Raw genomic sequence first — 23332 nt, 5'->3', positions numbered from 1 at the left:
TACCTAGTTACTCATTATTTTGAAAACTACGAGTAGATGTTCAAGAACATCAGTGACGATTCTAATGATTAGAATTTTCTTAACTAATCGAATAATTTAAATATAATACTTGAAAAATGTTATACTAGGTATTTTGAAAATTTTAGACGTCACTGAACAATTTTGATAATATTTTCATTGTTTTCTTTCTCTTCAAACAACTCTTAAAATTTTCCAATAGGTATTAATACCAATCTACGTATGTAACTTCCACCCCACGAATCAAATTGCCGGACCCCCCCCCCCACACACACACACGCACACACAGAGTGTACCAGCAAATGACCTTCCCCCAAACTGGTCAGTAGGCAAATCATCTTGAGTACAAGTATGTGCGTTTGCCTAACACGACATTTGAAGGGAGTCAGCTGTACTCGGGTGAAAAATTTCAGTTTTTGATTATGCTGAGCCATCTTTACCTAACGCCACAAACTGTTGATTGCGTGCCACTAAAAAGCTGAGCTCCCTTACTCACCCCCCCCCCATCCCTCTTAGGATAGTTGTAAAAAAACATGATATTTCATGAATAATTCTTCAGTCAAAGCGTAACACCAAAGTATGATCTCCTTTTCAACTGTCAGCCTTTCTCAACACCACTTCACAGAAATACATATTTTAAAAATGTCTATGCTCCGCAGATTTTTTTCAAGTACTCTATTTTAAATGAGTGCCGTAAATTTGTCTAATAACAATATAATTAAACCTACTTCATGCTTAATGCTTATACCTCTAGTTACCTAAGTAAAAATATGTACCTACACTAGAAATTTCATTCCCCATCAAATCATCTTTGTCGCTGTGACCGTCAAATTAGGCAGAAATTTGTGTCCAACTTTATTAATTTTAATAAATTGCCTCGTAACAACGAAACACATCTAGAAAAAAATTATCCTTTTTTTTCTTCTTCTTTTAATAATAAAGAATTGGTCATCTTCCATTATTTTAATCACTATGTCATCGTAATGAATGTGAGCGAGCCTAGATGAAAAAAGCAGACGAAATTCATTTCTTATCCACGTTACATGTAACATTAAGGCTAATTGGGTTTATTTGGCGACGAACATTACGTACATAAATATATCTTTTTAAGTAGCTTCCTATATAGTTATTTAATGTACCCAGACAGACAAGTCTTATGGCAGGAGGCCAATGAGGATATTCTGGAGTAATTTTAGACTTCATTCATTTCATTTTCTAACGCTAATTTTTTTTCTCCCTTTTTTTTCATTCTGTGATTTTTAAAGATTCGCGAGATAACATTTTACATACCTTACATTGTTAGAATCAATAAGCTTTCAGTGGTAAGTACGAGTAAGTATTCACATTCAGTTGGTGGTATTTTTGTTTCAGACTAATGAAGATCTTTATGTAGGCTTTTGGTCATATAGATATTTTGGATACTCGTAATTAATTACACGTACCTCTACCTACTTATAAATTGAATTAAATTTATTACCAAATGAAAAAATAAGGAATCGACGATAAAAGCCTACGTCTACCTCGACGTTTCCCCTACACAAAATGATACATATAATTCCACATCAAGTTTTATAAACAGACATATTATCTACCCTACGTGTTACAATATTCTCTCGGGAATAATAAACATTAATCGCGCATATGAAGCAAACGTGGCAGAACCGTTTTAATTTTTAATTCCTTAAAAATGAAATATCAACGTAGAAAAGAAATTCAATTCAGCAAAGTAGGTAGTATTTTTTAGTATGAATGAACACAGCGCTAGGAGGGAGCATCATGTTATAACGTAAGTAGGTAGGTAACTGGGTAAAGGTATGTATAGTCCATAAGGAATCGTAAAAAACTAATTTTTTAAAAACTTTTTCGTTTTTGAATGTAAAACAGACTAATATCAAGCACGAAATATCAATTAAAATTACACACAACAAATAGTAAGAAATTTCGAAATTGGAGAATTTAATTTCACTATTTTGAAACGAATATACTCGTACGTTCGTAGCCCAATTATCAGCAAAATTCAACGATCTATTTGAAATTCAAGTACACTATATTGAGAGTTATTGCAGGCAACGTTTTTTTTTCAGTCGGGGATCAAAACAGAGAGAGAAAGAGAGAGAGACGAGATAAAAAGGCAAAAAAAAACTATCTCACTAAATCTACCATTAAATAAAGTTTACCAGCCATTTACAAATTTTCAGCGTAAAAACACAATTTTTTAATTTCGTAAATACGTAACCAAAGAAGAAAGAAACTTAATAAGGAAAACCAGAAGGGGGAAATGTTTAACTAATAAATTGCAGGCAACCATACCCCGCAAACGTTTCAGTAATTAGAGAGGCGCTCTTGTTAAGCGACCTAGCTCATTAATCACGGCCTCATTCGTTCACGAAACACTTCTCCACACCGCCCCGTCAGCTATCGAGCTTACGCATTTCCCCCATTCGCTATAGTTTTATTGGAATGCCACTCAATCTTGAACTACTCGAGACACCACCTCGCTTTCCTCTCCGCAAATCCTTTTGAACCGCGGACCTTTGTTTTCCCATATCATTGTTTATTACTTTTGCCAGCGTTTCGGTTTTCCCGACGCTTAATTACCTATACACAAACTGTGTGGGGGTAAATACTTAAAATCCCGGTTATTCCGTACTTAACCCCTTTGTTAAATGGAAACAATGGTTTTCGTAGTAAAATTCATTTCTATTTTGCAAGGGAAATATTTAAAGCACTTTCTCTAAAATAAGTTGAATCGTAGTTCGCTTTATTTTGAGGTTGAAAATTTTCCATGTTTAAAGTTGAAATTTTACAAGTTCCGTTCGCAAAACAAAAGTTATACTGGAACAAGCAACGGCCAAAAAAAAAAAAAAAAATGAGGTAAAAAGTAGAAACAATTTGTTAAAAATGCTATTCATTAGAACAACAATTTTTAACGAGAAAAAAAGTCAGAATTTCAGTAGGTACCTAATCCAGTAAATGATATTAACATATAGGCGAATCAGACTTTCTTTTCTGAAAAATATATGTACGAGTATATTTCATGAAAACATACCACGAATGACTCAAATATGACTAAGATCATAAATATTTACTCTTCCACTAACACTAACGAGTTTTAAAATTTCGATAACCATGACAAAGTAATAATCGAAGATTTTGCATTAAGCGAGCCATCATGATTACTTCGCCAGTTGCGACCATGATTCTCACAAAGTAATCGCCGAATTCCCGAATTGCGCCATCGACAGTGTACTGACTCATAGGCTGGAAGTAGAATAAAAAATCTCATAATATCTTCCAACAGGTAAAGAGCAACAACAACAACAACACCACCACCACCACATTCATCAGAGTATAACTACACAATCACGAGAGAATTTTATTATGGTTTAATTTTTAAGAATTCCTATCAATTTTGAAAACACCAACCGGTCAGGAGTAAATTATCAATGTTTCGAACGTTAATAATTATAAGGTGTGTATAATAAAAACTACGCAACGCCCTCCGAGAATTATCAACCTTTCAAGATCATAGCCGATGATAGTTAATTTGTACACTAAAACGTGAAACTTCGTGAGTGCTAAAGTATCATCAAACATGAGAGAATAATGTGGCTTTTTGATAGATAGGGTTTTCTTCGAGATTTCGGTTACATTTCAAATACGTTACAGACGAGTATGTTCAAGATGGAAATTTCTGTAGATAAACATAAAACTGAAGAAACATTGCAAAAGACATTTCCTCAAAACTTCAGTCTACCTTTTTTGTCCGAAAAAAAAACAACTCAAGCATACACAAGGTAAACTTTGTTACCTCTTGTGTAAAGTTATACAAAAAATTTCTGCAGGATCTTGAGCCCCACATTTCTCCGAATTAACCACCCCCTTCCCTTCAAAAAGAGTATATTTTTCATTAATATGTCAAGTTGGAAACAAAGTTGTCCCCTGTTCACCTAACAGAGATTTTGGATTTGAACAGACAGAAACGAATTTTTAAAAATTTGTCCTCATTGATCGAAAGGATCACAAAATACGATCAACCTAAAGTGTATCGGCGCTAAATTCTATTCCATGCTTTTTTTATAACAATTTTACCAAAACTTGAAAACCAAAAAATCGACTGCATGGATGCACCAAAATTGCTTAAAACCAATGCCAATCGATTCGGCGAGTCAAAAACAAGGCACAATTCTACTTTCAGCTTTCTATCTCAGTTTCATCAAATTTTGATCTTTTTTTGAGAAAAATGCGCCTGAAAATTTGTCAAAAATCTAAAAATGAAATTCAGTATATGAAATACGGACTTTTCTGCTGGTTAGGGTCCTAATAATTGGGATTTTTTGTAGAATCTTGGTTAGCTGAAAATAGACGAATAAACTTCGAAAGGCACAGGCAAAAATCAGCATAACTCACAATGCAAAATCAGGCCAATTTTTAAAAAATCATTCATCGCAATCCACAACGGACTACTTTGAAAAATTGAAGGAGTCGTAAAAATTCGTATTCTACTCGAAATCGTTCCACGACTGAAACAATTTCGCGCAATTTTTCCTCAAAATCCCGAATAGAAACGAAAAAAAAGTAACACGAAAATCCAACCAGACCACGCATTCGTCTGTAGTACATTTTTTACATATTTCCTCAATTCGACGTGAAATTAATTTAACAGCTGCCCAATTTCGTATAAAAGGCCGACGAGTAGAGCGTAGAAATGTCGTTAAAAATCAAATTTCTTACAAGATTTGACGTAAAATACTTCTGACGTATGTGCCACTAAAAGAAAGCTTTCACAAGAGGTCAGTCCTTTTTCCCTTTTTTTTAATAACGAAACAACAAACAAAAATACAGAAAAAAAGAATTTTCCTTTTAGATGGTAACCGTTTTCCGAGAGAAAAAAAAATAATAAAAAATAAATAAATAAAATAAAACAAATTTCTCGTACGAACTGCGACGGACGCTGATAATTTTGATTCCTTTTGAACCTACCCTTAACCATGGCGAAATTGGTTTCTTCGGTGACTCGTATTTAAATAATATGCCAATTCCTAGAAAGGAGTCAAAGGATGCCTTTTCAATATACGCTTTGTATGAAAAAAGAAATTTTATAAGAGGTTTAAAGGTTAAAACCGTCTTTTATATTCCAGTTTAATAAAAATTAGATACATAATCTTGTAAAAGAGAGAGCAAGTCTTTTCAACTTGTACAACAACACACGAAAAGCAAAGTTATGGGGTTTTTCTTACTTCTCTCTTTTTTTCAGTTTTTACAAGTTATCAAAGTTTTCAAATATTTCTTTTACTACACGGTAAAAAAATTGTACATAATAAGCTCATTTTTCTTACGTACTTCGATACCGAAAAACGTTATCAGTAAGCATTGATATAGAGTACAGAGAAAATAAGCTTCAAGTGGGTTAATTTCATCACAAAGAAATTATGTAGTTTTTTTGTTTTCTTTCTTTTTATTTCAAATTCTATTTTTACTTATTTTATTTGGTACAAACTACCACGGTACTTCGAATTACAATTGAATGTTCGACTTTCTCTATTTTTTGAAACCGTGTACGCAAACCAAACAAAAAGATAAAGAAGCAGTTGAAATTTAAGATACTTGTACCCTTATTTAAATAAAACAAAGGCTTTAAAAATTAAAATGAAGATTTTTTCATTGAAATCGTAAGAGGAGAAGAGAGGGTAATTTTTGAAATTTTTCTATCGCTCATGTAGATATAATATTATAGAAAATTCGTTGATCAGGTTTTTCAAAATTTAGAACTTCGACGTCACGTCATGTTCCTTGCTAAAAAAATAAGTAGGTAGGTATGAACCTGCTGGCCAGGGGAAGGGCTCAGTGAACGAATGAATTCATAAATACCGTTTAAGAACCTCATGCAGCGAAATGTTTATTCGATATTATAACGATACGAGGGAATCGGGAAAAGTCGTGATTACCATCTTTGGGTAAAGAAAAATCACGAGGGCAGCAATCCAGACTAACGTCGTCATTAGATAGGGAAAAAAATTCAAAAATCTTTTCTGAAAAAATTTCTGGCTCTATGTGTTTTTCTTAACGGCGAAGACCAAATTGTCTGGTTTGTTTCCGACGCTTCATTAGACATTATACGTTTCCAAATTCCTGCGCTTCATCAGTCATTAGGATTGTTAAGATTGCTTGACGAAGAAGGGAACGAGAGAAAAGGTAGAGAGAACCGTAGACATGTTAACTTTTCGTTGATTGCGACAGCAGCGGTGGTGGCGGTGCGCGTGCATGCGAAGCCGGTGGGAGGAAAATTGAAAGGAAAACTTGATTTAAAATCAAGTGAACCTAAAAAGAGATGAAACGAGCGGTAGGATGACTAGTACCAGAGAGGTGTGTTCGTTAACTCGTCGCATACTACACAGAGGTTTTGCACAATCGTACATTCCCTTCCATTCATTTCTCGTTGCCATTTCTATGAAGTTTTCTTATGGACAATCAGGGCTGAATAATACTTCCAATCAAAAACACTCCAGCTACGAATTTACAATTTACGAGAAAAAATTAAAATACCTACGTTCGTTTTACAGCTCGCTAACATCGTGTACCTGGTACCTTACTTATCTACAGAACCTACTTTAGGCAAACATTATTAAAAATATTGTCTTAGGCTACTCCAGTCGCGATTACTCCGACGTTTAAATTTTTCGCTTTTTAAATCGCCCAAAAGCTCGACAATTACGACGTAAAACTATATCGTACAAAATGAATACAGCTTGTTCCCACCATATTTTCATTTCATTCGCGATGGTGCCTATTTTTAAAGCAAACACGCCGCTGCCTTCTAGCATTTATTTTACGTTTAGTATTCAAAAAAGAAATTTCCGAAAATTTAAATAATTTTACACGTAACGTTAGACGAATGGAATTCTAACATTCAGATCAACTTTCCAAAAGAAAAAAGTAGGGTCGACAACTTTTTTTTGACTACGTACAAGACTGTGTAACTTGCTTTTCTTTCTTTTCGCTTTTTCCCTTTTCTCTTTTTTTTTTTTCTTTTTTTGTTCGCCAGACATTAACATAATCGTGTTATTAAACTCGACAAGTCGCAGACAGCGTACTAGTAGGAAATATAACTTTATTGATTCTATATCCATTGAAGTACAAAAGATCACAAGGGAAGTGTTACGAAGTCTAGGATACGAGAACGTAAAAAAAAGTAATGAGAAGATCTACGTCTAAATTTCTTTTACATGAGATGATAAACTTGATTAGTTTTTAAATATTTGAAAAATCGTACGGAAAATAGGTAAGGAAGAAGGAAAGTAAGAATCATACTTTCAAGTTTGAGGAAGTTGACAAAAACAGTCGTTGAAAATTCAAAATAACATAAAGAAAGCTAAGTTTTAAAAAAAGGTCAAAATTTGAGAATTCTAAACAAATTGTCAAATTATGCCTATTAATATTATAATTTCGTGAAAATCAAGGTAAAATTAAAAATTGGTTCTAGAAGTGAAAAAATCAAATTTTTATCTGTTTTTTGGGGGAGAGAGGGGAGGGTAGCAATGGTCTCTTACGCCTTCGTTGGCTTCGCCACTGATTGTGAGTATAAAAATAACTAAAGACTCTGCATAAACAGAGTAAGTAGATGTAAAGTTTCTCATTCGTACAACTAGCTATAATACGTATCTACCTAAGTATCTCAAAAACCTTAATTTTAAAAACATCGGTTTTTTAAAAAATGAAAATAAAACAGCAGAAAAATAAATACATACCTAAGATAATCAGTTTTACATAAGATCATATTCTCTTTGGTGAAACAGGAACCCTGTTCGGTTAAATTAGCGTTGCAACAAGCACATTTCAGACATTGTTGGTGCCAATGTCTGTCCACTGCTTTGTACACCCATCGATCTTTAATAGTTTGTCCACAAGCCGCACAAATCATATTCACATGAGGCTGATTGCTATTACCGGTATTATTTCCATTATTATGGCTATTATGATTAATTAAATGGTGATGGTGGTGGTGATGGTAATTTTGTAAGGAATTTGGACCATTTCCGTGATGCGAAAGTGGACCACCGGTAAAGGCTGGATGTGAATGCAAATGCTCGTGATGCGAGTTCATCATATGGCCGTTAGGTGGTCCTCCTAGAGGGCCTCCGTGTCCGTGATAATTATTGGGCATTCCGTCTGAAATCGGGGAATGCGGCGAATTGAGATCCGGATACGGAGTGTGATGGTAGTGAGGGTTCATGGCGGCACTTGCAGTGATAGCGGCCAGTTTGAATTATTTTCTGGAACAGAAAGATGAAAAAATTACGTCAAAATTGCAGCTTTAGCCTTATTTCAATTTCGAATATTAGATACAAATCGTCAACTCCATCTTTCTATCACTCCCATCTTATTTTTTTCAGCGAAAAATAAAACGAAGGTACCTGTCTGCTTCTACTTCACAAATAGGTACATCTGTATTATATACATAGAATAGAATGAATTGCCATTGAAAAAATGTGGCAACCCAGTTCAACAATTTGGCGTTAGGTGACCTATCCAGGAATGAAATTTATTGCTCTGGAGTGGGGATTTTTGAAGCCACTCTCTTCCATAAATTTTGTACAACTATTTAAGTTACGTACTTTCAACGATTATATTCGCAGCGGTATATTCACGAAGAAACACGAAAGAACCGACTCTGTTGCTGAAAATTTATAATATCCTGTCTCAAAATTTAGCAAAAGTCACGGATAATTCACAAAACAAACAGCACATTCGATTATTGTTCAAGTAATAAAAGACGAATAATAAAAATTTACTTTGACGTGTGGTTCATCTCGTAAATTTTTTAGATTTTCGACAAATCGAACCGAAAATTACACTTTTAGTTGTTTGCTTGCGATGATTAAAGAGCCATTCTCATTTTACTCATCGATGTTCTTACACAAGGCACAAAAGGTAAAAAACATGGCAAGCATTGATACATATCACAGAATCATCGACAAGAGTAACCAATTTCTTTTTCCAAATCCGAATCCGATATGTTGCAGCTGAACAGGTGGAGCTGAAAATGACTTCGGATACTAGGCCGTGAAACAAGTAGAATTTATTCTGGTACACAGACGCATAATTAATGTTTTTGCCGGCGATGATGGCCACGCAATGATAAAGTAACGACCCATGACTTCTTTGTAATTCGATACGCATTTGCATCGAGCATCAGGTGTTTTCAGTTCGGCTAATCGAAAAAATAAAACTACCTACTTACTCTAACCTAACGCTATACGCTTGTTCGTAGAATAAACATTTTTGACCAAATGATAATTGTGAGCCTCCACATACGACTACATACGAGAACATATACACCATATTTTACGCAATCATTATTTATAATTAGCTGAATAATGCCAAAATTACTGTTCACGTGTTAATACGAGTTCGTTTTAAACACCTACTAAATTATTGAATTTCTATATGTTCCACGAATTACCGACGTATCTACAAGCTATGAATCGTTTGGAAGGGATACATACGTAGAGTGATCGGCTCATTTACGTATACTTCGCAGTCTAATCCAAATCAAAAAGAACCAAAGGGTTGCCCGTATGATATTTATAATCCGTAGCAACGATGCTGAATTTTTTATCGCAATAAAAACGTAAACTTGATAAGTTAATTCAAAAGTGACATAACTCTCCTAATAAAAAAAATTGCATCAAATGCTCGTAGTCGTACACAAGCTCACCCTCATTTTCATGCTGAAGCTCTAATGTAAATAGGATGTTGCTCACACAAGATTTGTTTGACAGGATTTTTTTGTTCTATAACCAGAGCGTAACTAATGTTCACAGTGAGATGTACAATTCGCTAATGCACGAAAAAAAATAACAAAAATAATTTTTCGATTTCACATTTTCAGAGTGCTATGTTCACAATCGTATGGTAAATAGGTAGGAACGTACTTGAAAAATAATAGCAAGAAAAGTACAATAATTCCGCGAAAAATCAAACAAATTACTGAATTTTACCATCAAGTGAAATATTTTGCGCCAATGGAGAAACGATATACTATAGATCCAACTCCACTTAATCGAAAGTCGGTTATTACACAAAACACTCCAAAAAATTTACGATAACTGTTTCCAATAAAAAATATTAAATTAATAAAATTACTCGAATCATCATCGAAAGCATTTCTATGAAACTTGTAAAAATCGGTAATTTGTACTAAAAACTCACTTGGACGTGTTTATTACCTTACAATGTTGCCACCACATTAACAACATCTGCTATTAAAATTCAATTAATTTACAATCAACCTCTAACCCTACCCGAAGTCAATTAATTAAAGAAAGTGGAATACAGGTATATCATTAATTCGAGAAAAAAAACAAGCTACTAATTGATCCGCTATTGGGAATAATTTTAATTACTTCGATAAAATTATACCGTTTCAAGTCGATTTTTTCCTGTCAAACGCTCACAAAGTATCAGATCTAAAGGGCTTTTCAATATCGTTCAATTCACAACTTTGCGTAATTTATATATCACACTTAATGACTGCAGAAATGATTTACTTTCATCCTATTTATCTTTATTAGGTAAGTATTTCAATAAAATTGATGAAATCAGGACTTAAAACGTTTTTTTAGGTTTATAGTTATTGGTTAAATTGTTTTTTATCATTAAGTATGAATATAAAAGATGAAAAAATTGAGCAGATATTGAAATGAAATTATAATTTTTTTTTCAAAATCACCTGACAATTCCATTCAACTTTTAATCAAATTTTTTCACTTCTGTAACAAGTAAACTTGAGAACAGAAAAGATGAAATCTCGATAGTTTAAAAAAAAAAGCATTCAACACGGTTATCTACCTAAATAAATCATTTTTCTTCTCTCATTCAATCCTTGGTACCAAATTGTAAATAACTTGAAACAGAATATTGATACTTGCATAAGTTATCATCGATATCCTATACATTTTGTTCAATTTTAGATAAACACACTACACAGTAACCATAAAAAGAAAGTAACGAGTTAATCATGAAAAATCGAAACTAAAACGTATGGGGAGATTTTTGGAGGTAATGATGCGAAAGTAGTCTTTTGCTGGGACATCTCTTACCGAAAAACCTTGCAAGTTATCAAATTTGCAGTAACTTTCCACCACACTTGAATTTTATACGCATACGAATATATCCTAACGCTCATCTTCTTCTCCAACTCCTTCTGATCCATTTTTCATGACATGCATTCATCTTGAAATTACAAATTTTGTTTCCGTAAGCGCGATTTTTGGAAAAAGCAAGCCAAATATTTGAAAAGATTAATAAAGTCTGATGAATATTTCATCCGGCCGACTAGAATATTTTACTACGAAACTATCGATTAATTAAACTACAGTCACAAAATCTTACCTTTAACAAATCACTTTGGACAAATAATTAATTTGTAATTCGGTAGAGTTTTACAAATGCAGATGTGTTCAACGCATCGAGTCTGAAAACAAAAGAAAAAGCAAGAAATCAGTCATTATTCGACATCATGTATATCGTTAAAAATGAATTGAAAAAACTATAGTATAGGGGCGCAAAAGTCTCCGGGTGGTAATTTTACATAATGTAAATGACGACGATTTAATTCTTGTCGCAGAAACTTTTCCATAAATGTTAAATTCCAGTACAGTTGGTTATTTTGAAATTTAAATCGGTTTCAAATCGGATTCGGCGAGAATAAAAGTTTTCAAGAGAAAATAAATTAACCGATAACAAAACGAAACGATCGCAATGCCTTTTTTTCAACTCTTCTCCGTCTGGCAGGGTCGAGGAAAAAGCGGCCAATAAGCTCTTAAATAAATAAATACACATTTAATTAAGAGCAATACTAAGTGGTAGGATTAAACAGTTTTATGTAAATTTCTTTTATTATTTTAACAAAAGTCTGAGGTATTTTCAAGGGTCTCAAAGTTTAGCGTAATATTGACATTACAGGCCCACTAAATGTGCACAAAGTGAACACGATTCGAGTTCTCTCATACACTCGTATACATATATGACGTACGGCTAATTCAACCAATACACGCTAACAAAGTCGTATCAATATTTACCATAATAAATTTTTCTTCGTACTTTCCTACCACGTTTTATGTGTGTACATAAACCGACGATAAGACAAACTAATCGTACATAGGATAGGTATACTAGGTAGACCAAAAGGAACACACGAAACGTATAAAAACACATACCTGTATCTACGTACGTATAGGTATTACGAGTACATAGGCTAAAATTGACCGAGTTCTGCATATTCGATGTTCTTTTAATCAAAACTTGAAAAGTTTAGGGTTCTAGTTTCATTCGAATGAGCTTGAAATTATGAATGGAGCGGACTTAAAATTTCCAAACTTAAACAATCTACAGCAGCCATAATTACGTCGGCTCGCCGCGCCCTAACCTCGGCTATATTTGACGACAAATTTGCTCAACCGCCTAGATTTACCAATTTGAAAACTAATTTTGAAGAATTTACACACATCACGAATTTCTAATATACAACTCAAATTCCCTCCAGAATGAGTCGCGCAAAAACCCGAATACTAAACAGAATTAGAAAATTTCTCACTAAATAACACAACTATACCGACGCCGATGATATAAAACAACTCGAAATATATTTCACACGAAGATCGCGTATGCAAGAAGGGTCCTTTTCTCGTAAACAGAAATCAATTTCGACCAACGATGCTACACATTTTGATTATCACGAGATTAATTGAATAAAATTTCGAGAATACATGCTTTCAATTTGGAATTTATAGAGATCGACTTCAAAAACAAAACACTGATGACTGAGTGATGACAGATTGGATGATTTTCGCAATAAATTGAGAAAAATCGAAAATTGACCAAACTATGTTTTAAAATTAAAATTTAGATTCGAGAAATCTCAAAATCAATTCATATTGAAATGCTGATTTTTACCAACACCAACAAAGTTTGGACGAGGTTGGGGTACTACCATCTATGTAGTAGCTGTGTATACATGAAACAAGTAGTACCTATTCGTACTTTTTTTGGATGAAAAATTTCAGAATTTTTGGCAAAAAACAGCAACGATTTTTTTTTTTTTGAAACGTTTAGGTAACATCGTTCAATTTCGAGATACATATTTCGTCGAGCATTTCTAACGTGGTCAAGTGAAGAGAAATAAAAAACGAATAAAACTTCGTATCACATACGAACGATTTTTTTCTTCATAAGGTAACATTTCCAACCAAAAATTTGAAATCCCTTCAGCTTCTACGTTGTTGTCGAATGATGAAAAATATACCAATTTCCAAATTCCGTAAAAATTCTTCAGCAGATGAATGACATTAATGTCGTCATATTTCTGACACATTTTGGATCAACAAATAAGTACGAGATATTTTTTTCGAAATGTTGATTATTAAATTCCGTAGCCGGGTAGAAATATGCGAAAAGGTTCGCTCTGAAATAATATTTTTTAGCTACAAAAAAATTACATCAGAAGGCCATTCTCGCTGTCCGTAACACGGTGCACAGAGTATTCTTCCGTCTAAAATATTCAATAAGGATTCTTGCACACGTTATTTTCTAGACGAAATACGTTGAAAAATTTAAAAGGTAAAACGGTTTCTCGTCGTAGAAATGTTTTCGCATATCGTTCAAAGTGGCCAAGGGTATATTATTGAAAAGCAACACTAAGGTGACTGACTGCTCACGCTGGACAAGCTAGAATGTCTTGAATATCCATAGGAGAGCCATTTTCCGACGAAATACTACCAGTAATGTGGGGAAAAAGAGAAGAAAAACTTGACATTATTATTTTTTCATCAAGTCGCACAACCCAAAGAGTAAAAGAAAATGTCCATTCAGTGACTCCCAAAATTACCACGTCCAATATGCATAATATGTATACGTAGACGTAGGTACATGTATAGGTACCAACCTAAACAGATTACCTACTTACATAGATGTGCGCACTGAGTACATATTATTTGCATACAAAGTATATCTGATTATCGATACATAGATAGGTGTTATTTTCAAGCAACGTTATCTATAATTTATACATTCACACTTTTTCGAGAATTCGAAAATTATAATTTTTAATTTACCAGCATTATCATCACCAGCGAGTGTAAGTCACTTTTTAAAAATTCATAGTATTCTTAGAAAAAAAGAACAACAATGAAGTAAAATAACTTACCAGCGGATACAATATTCGGATGGAATGAAAAATATCAAGTGGTCATCGCATACAATTTCAATCATTTTTTTGTTCGAGATAAAACCTTTTCATTCAATTTTTTTACCCTCTGAATCATTCGAAAAGGATGCCATACCATAACTTCTGATTCTCAAAGTTGGATTACACAGAAGAAAAGGTATTTTTTTAAAAATCTAGTAAATTTTTTTATAGGTAATAATGAACGTAAAAAAGTTTAAATCTAATCCGAAGTTTATTTTGACCACAATATAGAAAAATGTTTCAAGTTCCTCAAATTTACACTTCGTTTTTAAAGGAAAAAAATGCTTTAAAAAAATGCGTCCATCATCGACTATAAGGAAAAAATGAAACGAATTCTTTGATTTTCAATCTTTCGAATAAAGATTCTAATAATTTGAAATCGAGTACAGAAACACACTTTGCAAATCTTTTCCACTCAGAATCATTGAGGCGAAGAGGGAGAACGAGGTATTCAAATCATAAAAACATTGTATTTCGAAAATGTTTTCACTTTGGGACGTTGTAGCTGTTTTTACAAGCACTTGGCGAGAAGAGAGATGTGAATAATAAAATTCAAATCGAAATGCACAAATTTTGCAAGACTTGTTCGAAATTCTTGTAAGACATTTGGCGAGATATTTCTACCTCTTCCCTCATACTTGAAAATACACCATCGTATAAGATAAAATTGGTTTTAACGATTTTCAGTCATGCTCACATTAAAAAAAAAAAATGTCATCAATTCAATTTACGCAAAATCAAAAAAAGTTATTGAAGAAAATTAATTTAATTATAAAATTAAAATCAACTAGGGTATAGTATAGGTAAGGTCAATTGGAGTAGGTAAATGGGAATTTTTCAAAAAATTGACACGCCCTTTCATTCACCATAAGCTGAAACAATTTAAATCAATGGCTGTAAATTTTTTTGTAGGTGTAATCTCATTACTCCGAAGGCGAGATTTGAGGTCAACAATCGATGCAGCTTTAAAATAATTTGGAGGAGGTGAAGACAAAATATTTCAAAAAGGAATTCGTGAAGCAGCATTAACTACTAAGGCAAATCAGCAGGAATGAGCTGTGGTGAAAGGGAGGTCTTCCCAATTAGTTCTTTAAAATAGGAAAAGTGAACAAAATCAGCTTTTAAGAGAACAAATCAGCACTCTCATCTACGTTTTCTAATGAAAAAACTCCTACGAAGATTTCAAAAAGCTTGAAAATAATCAAAAATAATTCAATTGAAATTTTGCCAATTTTATTTTCGTATTTTCTGAAAAATATTCATCGCAGCGCAGCCTAGTTCGGAGCAATTTTTTAACCGTGTAACTGTAAATGAGAAAATAAGTAAGTAACGCCATCTGCTTCAACTTTTTCCAAATTACAAACAAAATTTCAATACTGAAATCAGCCAGAATTTTTCATCTTTTCACAACCTATCGCTTTTAGCTCCCTTAGGCCAATCGAGTTCGAACCGTCTCTGCAAACCATCTCCTTGCAGCTTTTTCCCCGCACAAATTTAAAATCAATTTTTAAAACTTGAAAAAAGTATGACGAATTACCATTTAGTAAACGGAAGTAAAATATGTCTGTACTCTGTACGTATCGATAACAATCGCAAAGCGTAGACAACGTGTCTCGCTAGCTAAAGAGTAAAGATAAGAGATGAAGGAAATTGAGCATACGTTCGAGTAGTAAATACTCATAACACGAGTAGTGCACACTCACAATTGACTTATGATTTCAGCTCACACTCATGTACCTTACTTATTAGTTATTATATTTCAACGGAAATCAGATGAATAAAATAATAAAGCAATCATATTTGATAGAACAGCGAAGAAAAAAAATTCATTTACACAAATCGGTCTTTTTCAAAAACCATCATCAGAAAAGCTAACAAAAAGACAGTCTAACTTTTAACGCGAAAAGTTTTACAATTACCAATTCTATGCACATAACATGGCATTACATTCATGTCAGAATACGAAGCACCGCCGTCAATAAGCATGGCAATTGAAAATTACTCGCTCAAAATTTCTATGCACCACTACCGTACCTGATGCTTAGTTATAACTTTTATAATTATACCTCTCTGCGCGTGCAACGTGATGAGGAAGAGGCTGAGCACCCCTACACACTGATGTGCCGAAAAAATGAGAGAAGACTTACGTTCGGGTACAAGCACAAGCGTATATCGTAAGGTATGAGCTTGGGACGTCTATGTATATATTCCCGTCATTTAGATACGATAGAGTGTATATGTGTTAGTGTGCATACATCCGCACGCGAAACGACCAAAACACCCTATATGCTTATGTACGCTTATTGGAAAACTCTTTGGAGAAAAAAAAATAAAAAAAAAACGAAAAGGTACAAAGTATATAGCATTCGCAGGCGTTGGAGTAAGATAAAAAGACATTGCGAAAGAGAGACGAACTGTTTATGCGCGCGGTCATGGAAAATACAAACGAGAGCCGGAAAAAAGAAAATTGGAAATTGAGCCGGACTTATATTATAAAACAACGGCAACGGTTCGCGAACCTAAAGCAAGAGGGGAGGAAATTGCGAACCGCGCCACCGACCATGGTAAGGGGCAGCCATTTGGTTCAAACTTACATATACACTGTATATACGGCGTTTGGTCAGAGAGGAAAGCAGAGATGATGCGGGTAAGGGTACGTTTTCAATTCCTTCCGACAATTCTACTAGCCTTGCTGCTCGTTCAAAGTCTAGCGCTTATATTGTTGCTAATATCGCATGCATACCGAGTACCGATCGCAAAGCAATAGCTTTTCCGTATGGACGATATTTCTTCGTTGACGGTGGCCGCTAATTTCTAAAACCCAGCTATATATGCTTTTTTTACCCCTTCGATTATTTCCATCACGTACAGGGGCGCATCGGCTGCAAAATATGCAATATTTTATGATGAATTCAACTCGAGACAAAAAGAATTCATCATAGGTTTCCCTTAAATTACCTACTTGCAGAAAAAAAACTTTTTTCACGATGAGTAAAAAATTAAATTTTGCGAATCAAAAAGTATTTCCAAAATATGACCAAGCAGGCAAATAGATGCATATTCTTAACGTGAAAAAAAATGCAGTGTTATTGATTTTAATCCAGGGTTGGCCAGATAGGTTACAGAATTTGTACTATGACGTCTTTCTGCTCAAGTGCAAGTGAGAAAGTTGCACGACGCGACGCATAGGTAGGTAGTTGAGGTACCCGATATTTCTACGCACTTTGTGTAGTAGGTACTATGGGTACCTGCTTACTATCAAAGTATAGTTCCTATGTACTTGATACGCTTTTTTGATCACTTTTCGCATAAATGCAACTATATTTCACGTCACTAAAAAGAAGAAGTACTTAGGCATTTTCACATTTTTTTATTTCACGCCAAAAAACAGTTTCTACTAAAAAAAGACAAACATCAGCTCGATATTAATCATAATACCTAGATATTCACAATTTCACTTTTTATCTCATCGTACTTATCAATTCAACAATGCAAAAATGATAAACTCAAATTTCGAGCCTTGATGCATCATAAAATAATACGTTTACGTACCTAATATACATATAAAATGCATAGACCCCCCCCTCCCCACCCACGTAATCTCCGAAAACCGTTTCGTTATCCAACGTAATCTACCAAAAGAGATCGTTGGCATCCAAGTTAGCTCTGCAGGATTTGAGATAAGTTGAGTTTAAAAATTGAAAGGATACTTTGGCCGTTCTCATTTCTAAGAGTTGATTTTCGCCAAAAAATCATTAGTTTTCGAGAAACGTTCGCTGCCCTGAAATTGACAAGAACGAATGCGGTAAAAGTTTAATTAACGTCACTTTGAAACAACCAATTAAATGAATGGGCTAAAATCACGCCTAAGTTTTTGCGACACGTGTTTGATTCTAGCGAGTTCGCTGCTGTCGCTTTACTTCCAAATACATAAATACAAAACCGACTGGCCAGCTGTATTTTCTTTTCGTAGGGGAAGTAATGTGCCTTGAGACACTTTTTTGTTTAAGCCCCAAACATCACAGACTTCATCAGATCAAGAAGTAGAAAAACGAAAATATCAGGTTTTTTATCTATGTTTGAATGGCGGTATCAAACAGATTATCAAAATGAAATTATCCCCCCCCCCCCAGGAAATGAAGCAAGGGATGAATTTGTCTCAAGGTACAACATGGTCATCATGTACCACGAAACATTAGTGTTCTTATGGTTCCTTTATATCATTGAAAGAAACAATTTCTTGTACCAACCAAGTAACACACAAAAATACATATTATTATGTACGTTTAAATGTAATTATATGTATGAAATACTTGATAGAATTACTTACACGTATTTGTGAGCGTTTTTAGGCACAAAATGTTGTATGTCTCAAGGTACATGGGGTGACAAACAATTTTAAAGCACAAAAGTCACCGTCGTGTAGTCGTCCATCTTCTTATACAGATACGTCAAAAGTTTTCAAAAAATATGTATTTGACAATGTAATCGACAAAATTTTACTTACTTTTATAGGTACATTCTAGTCACAACAGCGAAAATACATAAAATTTTTTGCAAAATTTACTTTAATGTGTTTCCCCTCCTTAAAAAAAAGAAACAATAAGGCACGAAATGAGTATTATAATACATGGGTAGTGGGTACCTAGTTATTAAAAAATGAGGTGGACAAGTTCGTTAATCGATCGCACATATATGTAGCTATAATGCTGTAAATAAAATTACTCTATCACGAAAATAAATTATATGTATGTACCTACTTTAAAAATTGGTAAATAGGTCGGAAAATTTGCAATATTCTTGCCTACCCCATTGTGTGACTGCATATAAAAATGGAATAAATCTAAAATACCTTTACTTTTGGGGGTTCGGGAAGTAAATTAAAATTAATAAATTATATAACAATGGAACTATAATACGCGCGGGCATTTAATTATTTCATTCAAATATGACCTAATTCGAAAAAAATAGGAAACCTGGTTCAAAATAATTATCACGCAATCAGCTCGTTGCAACGAAAGCTTTACATTTACAAGGTACCTGCAATGTACAAGTACGAGTACCAACCATACAGCTCAAACAATACGAAATCGTAAAAATATCGCGTCGTCTGGTTGCCTGTACATGCGGTACAAGAAGAAGAAAAAATACTCGTACCTAATTCGCGATACAACCAGCAAGATGGACAAAAACATAAACTTACGAGCAAAGGACCCGAACAGAGACAATTTCTTGTAATAGGATCAATTTGACAAGAACAAAATGTAATTTCTTTCCTCCAGTCGATGGAAAATTAAACGAACGGATTCCTGGATACGTCTTTAATTTGATTTCACCTTTAATCAAACGTTGATTCTTTTCTTTTGTATCTTATTGACTGTTTTGCCTCTCTTTTTTCCTCTCTTTCTAACAACTTTACGTGATAATTGCCCGCGAAAATGAGCCCGAGATTTCTTTTTCATTAGACACGCGCAATTATACTACCTTTTCAACGATAACTCGTCCAACTAAAGGTGGAAATTCACCGCCGTGTTTGACGACCCGTGGGTTTATTCGCCTTTAGGGTTTCGTGTTAACGTGAAAATTATGGTCAAATACGTCTTTGTTACTTTACAAACTGGTGTGTGTGTTACATTTAGCGACAACAAATAAATAAAAAGTTCCGACCAACATTCATTTGTCTTGCTTACCGCATTGTTCTATCGATTATGAATTTCGCTTAAAATTGTAGGTTTAATGTAAATAATTTTTCATCTTAAATGTTTTCAAACTTGCAAACTCAAGTCCTCAAAATTGACTTTTAATCATCTATTTTTGCAAGAAAAATCAAAAAAATAAATGCTGAAATAGCTAACGTAAGTTGTAGATCAGCGCAACTCGTAACGAAACGTGGTCATACGTACGTAGTACGTACATATTTATGTATAGTTTCAAAACGCTATTTGGCGTTTATAAAATTGCCTATCTTTCAAGCAGTAGGCGAAATTGCAATCATGAAACACTTTAACGTGTTTGTGAGCTGCATTACACTTACAACCAGTTTTCTCGAAGAAGCGAGGCAAAAATGTTTCAAATATATTCAAAAACCATACTTTTCTATTATAAACACGGCGATATCAGATAATCATAAAATACACAATTATTCTACAACCTGAATTCTTATCACCATAAGATCTTTGGAAACGTTTTGAACAGAACCTTTCAACTTTATTGCAAGAATCGAATAAATTTTCAAAACTCTCATGGATGATTGCAAGAAAGCAAATTTCCATCAAATGCTAATAATTAATTCAAAATATGCTTTAATTATTTCCCAAGACATAGTAGAAGTCATTTGTACCTTTTCTTACATACAACCTTGAAAGTTTTGCAAATTTATGCGACTCTCACATTTTAAAGGCTGTTTTATTAATTCAAAAACTTTACATTGCCTCAATGATAAGAATTTAGTTTGAAATTACGACTGCTTGGGGAGTTTCTGAAGATAAGATGATGTCGTCCAAGTCTATCGAATTTTAAAAATTGATTTTTATTTTCAATTCACCAAATTGTTAAAATACTTACAGAGTATCCATCAAATTTGTGGAATTGAATATCACAACTTCATTTTGATTTTCCTTGGTCTCAATTTTACAGTTTTACAAGCGGCCTCCCTCCCAGAAAAAAAACGAACGAATGTTTCTCTCAGTACCTACTTAAGCAATTTTACGTACTTGATAAAAATCATCTCACAGCAAAGAATAAAAAACAAAATTTCAACAAATTTTTTAAAGATCTATCACCGAAATTACTAACTTGGTTTTTTCTTATTTTTCATTGTTTTTTTGAAAAATAGGATTATATTATGTACTTATTTTTTAACGATGAGCCTGATTTTCAAAATGGAAAAAACATATTTCCTGTTTTTGATTTTGATTTTCAGACACTTTCGTTGCACAATCCATTTTTTATTCTTTCTAAAAAATTTAGATTGAGAATAACGAACGATATTTTTTTAATAAAACTCGTAACTTGAGGTACCAACAAATCATAGGCACAGGAATTTTTATTCCCCGTCTTGCAAATCCTCAGTTGTACATAGGTACTCGTATGTATCTTTTCTTTCGCAGACATTTCAAATTTTCCATTTGATATCATAAGTCCTTACTCATACTCACGTTCATCTAATTTGGTATGTTTTTTTCCTAGCGAAAGTAGTTTGTGGTTCTGCTTTGTTTTTCTAATCAATGCAATTATTCTTAAGATTAATTAATCGCTGAGACGCTTCAATAATTCAAAAGAAAAACTTTGTAGATAATTATGTAAAATGATAATTAATAATCTGAGCGATTAAAATTTTTGACTTTTCTTCACTTTATACCGGGCCAAAGAAATTAAACGCCAGTCTTTTACTCGAGTTTCTCGACCTGGGAATATCCTAAAGATATGCCTTTGATGCTCTTTTCACAAAGAAAAATTTTCAATTAAATTTTTCGTATTTTGATCCACGGATACGTCGACAGAAAAATTGAAAACTACGAAACATTAGCAGATATCTATACGAGTGAAAAGAGGGCAACGGCCTGGAAAAATGAAATTTGTAGCGATCATGAAAAGCAATTTAGAACGTTTTAAATTTAAAAATCTTGCTCTTCGATGTGTTTTGAAATTTTTCAATTTTTCAGTCAATTCGTGTTACTGATTCAGTTTCGAAACCGCCAAATATTCAAAATAAACGTCGCTCCTTTTTCTGTGCTCATTTCTCCTCAAAAAATGGTTCAATGTTCAAAATGAAAAGCGACAGTAATTCAAAGGTGAAAGGAGCTGGAGAGGGCTCCATCATAAATCAGCAAGACACAAAATCTGAATCAAATTCGTTCGAATTGAACGAATAAAGCTCTAATCACGTTTGATAAATAAAAACTCGACAATTTATCATAATTTTACGCGTTGCCTGAAAAAAATCCGTAATTATTGCGAGCTTTTTTCTTCCTAATGTCCTTGACATCGATGCAATTAACAAACCACCACGCCATAGTGAAAATTAAACCGACCAATAATCATTTACATTGTCCCAGTACGCTAATTATAAATATTTGTTAAATATACATGTACACTGCGCCTTTGAACCCGTTCGGTAAATCCGGCCGCTGGGCAACAGACAACGACTCGTTAATAAAGGCGAATATAGTTAGAAGTACAAGAGATAGGAAGGAGTACATCATTAAAATGAAACAAAGAAGAACGGGTCTGCGATGTTGATAAATTGCACCATTAAAAACTCGACGACATGGGACATCGTTATACAGCAGCACCACTGCAAATGCCCATAGAAAAATGAAGGCGATGAAAGAGCCTACTTCAAAAACAATTACCATGATGAATGAGAAATTAAACCGAAAATTAAAATTATATCGAACGTCAACGACTAACTAGTGTACCTTAAAACAAGTGCCTATCAGTACCTTACTCGTACTCACTTCAGCTTTTGAAAACATGGGTTGGTAAGGTTCTCCGCAGGTTGGATATTTTAACGCGCTGTTATTTATTCGAAAACACACCCGAGCGATAATGCGAGTAATAAGTCGCCTGAAACGTTACTTTTAACCGACGTATTACTAACCAAACACTAACTAATCGCTAAAAAAAAAAAAAAAAAAAAAATGAAATAAAAATCAAACCCCAAGTAAGTAATAATAAGCGTTCGAAAAATACGTGACATTTTCCTATTCATTCTCCAACAGGTGACGTACCTCTACACTGTGCTATACATATCAACCTACATATTTACCGCGTTCCGTATTCGTCTATCATGAGAAGTATAAAAATTAAACATTTTAAGAATAATAAAACCCTTTATTCTTCTTCAAACGTTCGAACAAATCGGCGTTATAAAATCTTTTTTCGCTATAATAGAAAAAAAACCACGTTGAGTTTTTCAAAAAGTAAACCGGTTCTTGTAAACACGTCTGAACCAAAGCTTATTAAATAATATAACACGTGAAGGTTTTTTTTCCTACAAATAAAATCATTAGTTCACTGATAACGTGCACAAAGAACTGGTCAAGTTAGAGATGAATTGATTGT

The 23332-nt window shown here is 33.6% G+C and overlaps 1 protein-coding gene across 3 annotated transcripts in view; it reads right to left on the bottom strand.

The window, feature by feature from the left end:
• The window catches only part of LOC135831928 (LIM domain transcription factor LMO4-B-like), a 105864-nt gene that overhangs the window by 25050 nt on the left and 57482 nt on the right, over positions 1-23332 (bottom strand). For all 3 annotated transcript variants that reach the window (XM_065344793.1, XM_065344795.1, XM_065344796.1), the window contains 2 exons: positions 11413-11494; positions 7767-8291 (listed from right to left, as the gene is read on the bottom strand). In XM_065344793.1, coding sequence (XP_065200865.1) covers positions 7767-8251 — 485 coding nt within the window. In that variant the 5' untranslated portion in view covers positions 8252-8291; positions 11413-11494. The remainder of the gene's footprint in view (positions 1-7766; positions 8292-11412; positions 11495-23332) is intronic.

This window comes from Planococcus citri, chromosome 1, assembly GCF_950023065.1.
Source record: "Planococcus citri chromosome 1, ihPlaCitr1.1, whole genome shotgun sequence".
Classification (NCBI taxonomy): Eukaryota; Metazoa; Arthropoda; class Insecta; order Hemiptera; family Pseudococcidae; genus Planococcus; species Planococcus citri.
This window is presented reverse-complemented; position numbering and strand designations above follow the sequence as displayed.